The 6288-nt window shown below is 47.5% G+C and overlaps 1 protein-coding gene across 1 annotated transcript; it reads left to right on the top strand.

Annotated features, from left to right (window-relative positions):
- The first annotated feature begins 394 nt into the window (after positions 1 to 394).
- On the top strand, positions 395 to 5769 carry il20ra (interleukin 20 receptor, alpha). The gene is made up of 7 exons (XM_061704351.1): positions 395 to 633; positions 1110 to 1233; positions 1302 to 1507; positions 2620 to 2795; positions 3649 to 3793; positions 3875 to 4011; positions 4423 to 5769. Exons 1-7 carry the CDS (start codon positions 564 to 566, stop codon positions 5218 to 5220), a joined length of 1656 nt encoding a protein of 551 aa, XP_061560335.1. The 5' UTR covers positions 395 to 563; the 3' UTR covers positions 5221 to 5769.
- The last annotated feature ends 519 nt before the right edge of the window (positions 5770 to 6288 follow it).

Raw genomic sequence — 6288 nt, 5'->3', positions numbered from 1 at the left:
ACGAAGTTATATTGTTGAATTACATAATTTATTCTGCGTTTTATTCCGTCAATATAGTAAGTGGGTCTTTTAATTTGACACGACTCTGTATCATCTGTTCATAGTTAAGGTGAGTTTATTATTTTGAGCACTTAAAATAGTACATTGGCCAGCGACATCATTTTTCATTGTCGACTCTTCTCCGTCTCTGCATTTTCCCGTCTTTAGAACCTTCTTAAAGTACTTCTTTAAATGATATGTTTTATTATTTTGGTAGAATTTTACTTAAATATTGATTGTAACAGGCTTTAAGTCTCTCTTTTTTTTTTTAAAGTGATTGGATTGTATTTTTTCTTACGCGCATGCGCCCTCGCTAAGACGCCTTACCTGTACCGGTGTCCAAGAGAGCTCAAACGGGTGAGGCCACATTCTTTTACATTTGAATGTTGCTGCTTCTTATTATTTTTTTTTAATCGCAGCTCAACGCATCGTCCTCGTTACTGTTCTCCCTCGTCTTTCCTTTCAGTAATGTTTTTGCTTCCGTTGCTCCGACGACTATATCATCGGCAGGTATCTTAACGAAGATGATCCCTTCTTTTCACAAATGTGGGCTGTTTTGTTTATTTCTAATCCTCCGGGACCTGTCCTGTACAGGTACGTGTGCCACTTTGTCTTCCGTCTGCTGTCTATCTGTTCTGTACCCTGCAACCTTAATACGACCTTCATTACGCCTATACACGTTTGATTATCATTCACATGGTGAATCGGTGTGATGACAACCATATCATGTTCCTTGAACACAACGCGCGGCTGTATTGAATTGAATTCTCCTCCATAGTTTTCGAGTCAGAGGTCGGTTTTTGTGTCGAACGTCCTTTCTGGTGCATTGTTATTATGCAAATATCCTACTTGAATGTCATTGGCATTTGCTTTTTCTATGAGGGAAAGGGGGAAATAAATTAAAATGTGATTTTTGTTGAAATAATAATTTTTTTTTTTACTTTGAAGTACTTTTTGTTGCCCCGATAGTGCTGGAAATAAGCACAAACCTACAATTATGTGAGCTCCTATTCAAGTCCTATTCCCATTGAAGCTTTTTTTTTTTTTTTTCCTTCCCCCCACCACCGCAGGCTCGTCCCTTCCCCCGAGCCCGGTTAACGTCAGCTTCTCGTCGCTGAACCTGAGGAACGTGCTTCGGTGGATCCCAGGCGACGGAACTCCGGATGGCACTCGCTACACCGTCCAGTTCGCTTTGTAAGCAACTTCGAGCCCTCACGTAGTGTACCGAGCAATTCGCCGTCAGTGTCATCCCTCCTATTCAGCTACGGCGACAGCGTGGAGGGCAGCAAAGGCAAGCGGGTGAACTGGAGGCCCGTGCCTCGGTGCAAGGAAACGGCGAGGACGTGGTGCGATCTGAGCCGCGAGACGTGGGACCTGCAGCAGGAGTATTACGCGCGGGTGCGCGCCGTGGGCTCCGCTCTTTCCAAATGGGTCGTGACGCACAGGCGCTTCAATCCAAAATCTGACAGTAAGTGAGTTGAGCTACATCCATTGAGGCATGCCCTCAACACTCAAGGGTTTCTTTTTGTTGTTTGTTGTTGTTCTATTGTGCAAGGTGGCTGTTTAAAATTAATTAGTTCATGAAGAGGACCGGTCTTGTGAATCGGGACTCATACAGCTCATGGCACATTTATGTGTCTGTGGCGTGACATGGACTATTTATTTTATTGTTTAAATTCTGGATTATTTGAATCATTCTGTTTACTTCTATCGTGCGAGGCGACTCTTATGAATAATGAGCGACGAGAGGAGCAATTACTGTACTAATCATGACTCTTGCAAACTCGTGGCTTGGTAACAAGCGTGCAATGGAATATTTTTTTGACACCGCAATATTTCTGTCATTCTGTTTATTTCTGTGGTGCAAGGTGCTGGGTATCACGAACAACTGGAAAAAGGAGCAGTCGTGTTCACCCCGTGGACTTTTTGTTTGTTTTTTGACTTTGAGTCCTTTTGTTTATTTCCTTGACGAGTGCGCCGCTTGTTATAAATCGCTGGCAAGGGACGATCCCATTCCAGTAATTGTATGACAGGTCTACTATACGCATGACTCGTTGTACCGGGCCTGGGCGCACCTCTGTCAAGCATGCCGAAGAAGGGGAAGCGTACTGCACTTGAGTACACATAAGAGCACTCGCACGAGCCAAACGCACGGGACTTTAGGTCTCAAGTCGACTCGGGCACAGTTGGACTGTCCCAAGTGTCTAAAAAGACAGAGAGCGTGAAAACCACGCTGGGCAGGGCGATATGGCCTCGAACTAAAATCTCAGATTTCCGATTCTAATCGATTTTTGGAATGTAATCGATCAGCATGTCGGTAAATGACTGGTTTTGCAACGAATAAACGGGCACGGCATCGTAATGTTTAGCGCCTGCCTTCATCGGATTCCTTTCCTCATCTGAAAACCGATGTGAAAATGATTCCGCTCGTCTGCTTCTTATTCTCAGGCTCTCTTTCGTGTTCTTCCGAGTCGCGTACAGTAAGAAAGAAACTCGATTTTTCCAAAATCGGCCCGATCCAAAAACTCTAATTAATTGATTAAACGTCCAGCCACAAAACTACGTATCTTTCCCCTACAGCTACATTCGGGCAACCTCAAATCTCGGTGGAAGTGAAGGACAACAACGCCATCATCTACCTGACCGGACCAATCAGGTACCAGCCAGACGACCACGCCCCGCCCATTTCCATGGCTACCATCTACCCGCAGATGACCTATAACCTGTCAGTCTACAATATGCGCCAAGAGCAGGTGGTGAGTGGCAATAAAAATGATTACAAGGTGTGGCAGAAAAGTTCAAGGACTGGTGTCTCAATAGGAGATATTTCAAATCCAAACTACAAACTCCATCTTTTTCCCAACAAAGTAATTCCCCTGGAGACGAACGCACGGTACAATGTCCGTCACGTGGAAGAATGCGATCACGAAGACTTTGCGTGTCTCGCTTTCTTCGACCTTGCCGAAGTCGGACTCTTCCACTTGAAGGCGTTGGTGTTTGGTCTGCAGGTGGTACGCGAAGGCCCTTGACTCATCACCAGGCGATGACTCTCCTGAAATCCGGTCACATTGTAAGGTATCCGCTTTGACCGTTGTCATTGCCGAACAGCCACGCGGCGACGAGACTGACTCCGACAATGACGAGAGGGAACCCGGCGTGTTTGATGGCCAAATTGCCCAGCTGTTCAATTCAGATACACAAGATGAGCACTTCGATGGATTTGTGACAAAAGATTGATGAAAAAAATAACGTGAGTGTATTTTGAAATACGTAGAAGAATAAAGTTCAACCAAACTCACTGTTTACCTTGTTTTAGCATGCGCCGAATGATACGGTGCTAATACTTATCTATGGCTTGAGTACAGAAATAGACACCGTAATTGAGACTGCGCCTCACAATCCGGTGCGTCTTATGGTGCGGAAAATACGCTGATTAATGGCTGCAACTCCGGGGCTATAACATTGAAGGGGAAAACTTGAGTTTGTAGTTTAGGTTTGAAAAATATCTTTTGTGACACCAGTCCAGCTTTTGTTTCTGGCAGATCTCACACGTACTGTTTTTAAAAGCACCTTTGACCAAAACCAAAATCTCCCGTTACTATTCGGCAGTACCATTTTCCAGTCACCTTCGGCCCGTACAAATACAGGCTGATGGATTATGACACGGAATACTGCTTCTGTGCAAAAACCAGATTGCTTTCCTCGCACTTCCACTGCCACCAGTCCGAGAGGCACTGCATCACCACGACCCAAGGTACAAACTGAATGTGGGGTTTTTTTTTTGTCAATTTGAAAAACATATTACGATGTGACCTGCACGTGTTATTTCCCCCAGATCCTGTTACCGGCCAGGTGCGGACGGTGGCTGTGGGTATTGTGGTTCCGTCGCTGTGCATCTGCATTCTTCTGGTGGTCGGCTACGTTCTCTATCACTACCTGATGGGGAATGGACAGAAAAGACCCAATACCCTGGTAATGCGAATAGCGGGCCTACCCTTTGTTTAGACACTTGCTATCGCCGGCCGAAATCAAAACCCAGCTCACGCGCTGTGTTTATGCATAAGAGCAATAAAATGATGTGGCGGGCGGGATCTGGCCCCCGGGCCACCAGTTTGACACCAGCGGGTTAGAGAGTCATCATGATTCTGAGAAACCGAGCGGGCTCCCTGGAATTGTTGTGTCACGAGCGTGTATAAAAATGTGTCTTGAGGAAAGAACGCGGCTTGCTCCCCACAACCTGTCCGTGCCAATTCCTGAGCCTTGGGCATTTTTTTCATCCGTGGCATCCTATCTTCAAATTTGACATGCTCTGCCACTGATCACGATGAAACATTCCAAGAAACTGACCTTTTCTTCTCACGCCTCTCTCTTTTTGCCTTCAAGGACTTGTTCTTGATTCGACATCAAACCATGCCCTTACCGCACGACCCCATCACCCCCCTCAAAAGCGGGCGCTCTTCGGACGACGAGGACAACGGCGCATCGGACTGCGGACCTTCCAACGCCATCTGGCATCCACAACCGCCGCCGGAGCCAGAAGAACCCTGCGATTACTTCCCGAGCTACGGCGTGATCGGGGTGGCTACGACGGAGGGCGGTGAACGGGGCGACGCCCACCCCGAAGAGCCGCGCGTTAAGAATGCCAGCCACCCCGCATCTCAGCGCTACTTGCCGCAAGCGCAAAGCAGACAACCTCTGGAAAATGTGGCCCAAACTCAGGCAGACTTCCCAACATGTTATTTGGCGAATACGCCTCCAAATGGCCTAAGGATGCCAGTGACCAAGGGGAAGGAGGTGACAGGGAATCCATACCGGATGCGAAGGGAAGACATTCAAGGCACGCCACCCCCTTTCGCCTGCCACGCTGGTTCCTCGAAGCTAACCGCTGACAACTATGGCGTCCTCGTGCCGACGGTCGCCGAGCAAGACGAGGAGGGAGGACCGCTCTGCATTGACTGGGACCCTCAAATGAGGCAGCTGGTGCTGCCGGGGCTGGAGACGACGAGTCGGGGGGAGGGCGAAGGAGGCGGCGAGAAGGTGGCAAATGGCGATCTGAGGTTGGAAAAGGTGTTTGTCAGGCAAGCGTCACGGGAAGAGGCGGGGCCGCGGCCGGCGGGCGCCGCAGGCTGGGAGGTGGACGAAATTGTAAAAAAATGGAACTTGGTCATCTCCAGTGAATGAGTAGCACTGCCTTAACACACTGACCTGTGGCATGGGCTCTTCTTTCCTTCCACTCTTGCACCTTTTTGACTCTTCGGGGGGCCACCGTACTTGGACTTGGAGCTGCGTGAAAGTGCGTCGAAACAAGCCCGTTTCGTGACGGTTTTGTGCCAAATCGGAGCATCACAGCTGAAACAGAAGAAAGAAAGAAATCAAGATGTTGGCTCCCAGCAAGCAGATCCATTACATGCGTGGTTTTCACGCCGCGGCTATGGAATAGTTTTAGAATCAAATATTCTCAGTCAATTAGTATTGGGCCATTAATTTTTTGAGTAATCGGATCCCAACATCTTTTGGATTTGGTATTCTTGTCTACTTGGACTTGACAGGGCCCGGCCCGGCGAGTCACGTGCGTGTCAGGAAACGAGTGTGTCGAGTCGATTGGTTGTTACCCGGCGAACCCGCTAGCCAGTGTGCATGTTGAGAGACCCGGAGTGACTTGTGGCCATCCAGATGTGTCGATTACGTGTTTGTTTTCACGCCTTTTTTTTGTTTTTTTCCCCCCAATAAAGCGATTGAAAATGTATTGCCGACTATGTCCATCCTTGACCGCTTGCCGGAACATTCCGCTACGTTCTAACTAGCGATGATAGGCTCTATTAAATCCTTTTTTAATCCATTTCCTTCGTTGAACGTGCGCACAAAGCGCCGGCACCTTCACTACGTGGGATTGCACGGACAACAGGATACTTTTATCTGCTGTCCTTCATTACCTTTTGGGGTGTTTGTTATTCCCAAATGCCACTTAACATTATCATGAATGATGGCCTCATTGTTTGCTCGGCGAACATGACTAAGTGTTCCTTGAATGTTCTTTTAAAAAAAAAATAATAATAATTGTATTCACAAGCTACAGTATGTCATGAGAAGGAACTCACCAAGGTATTTTGGCAGTAAGTTTTCAAACCTTAGCGGTAGATGACAGCATGGTGTCAAACGTACGGCCCGTGGGCCAAAACTATCCCGTCGGGGCGTCCAACCTGGCCTGTGGGGATAGAGAACACAACTGCAATTTTTCAATAAAGTAAC

The sequence above is a fragment of the Phycodurus eques genome, chromosome 18, assembly GCF_024500275.1.
Source record: "Phycodurus eques isolate BA_2022a chromosome 18, UOR_Pequ_1.1, whole genome shotgun sequence".
Lineage (NCBI taxonomy): Eukaryota > Metazoa > Chordata > Actinopteri > Syngnathiformes > Syngnathidae > Phycodurus > Phycodurus eques.
This window is presented reverse-complemented; position numbering and strand designations above follow the sequence as displayed.

Coding starts and splice junctions, on each gene's coding strand:
- il20ra (XM_061704351.1), top strand. CDS start 564: ATGATCCCTTCTTTTCACAAATGTGGGCTGTTTTGTTTATTTCTAATC. Junction 1,508..2,619: donor CTTCAATCCAAAATCTGACA/GTAAGTGAGTTG, acceptor TTTCCCCTACAG/CTACATTCGGGCAACCTCAA. Junction 2,796..3,648: donor ATATGCGCCAAGAGCAGGTG/GTGAGTGGCAAT, acceptor ACTATTCGGCAG/TACCATTTTCCAGTCACCTT.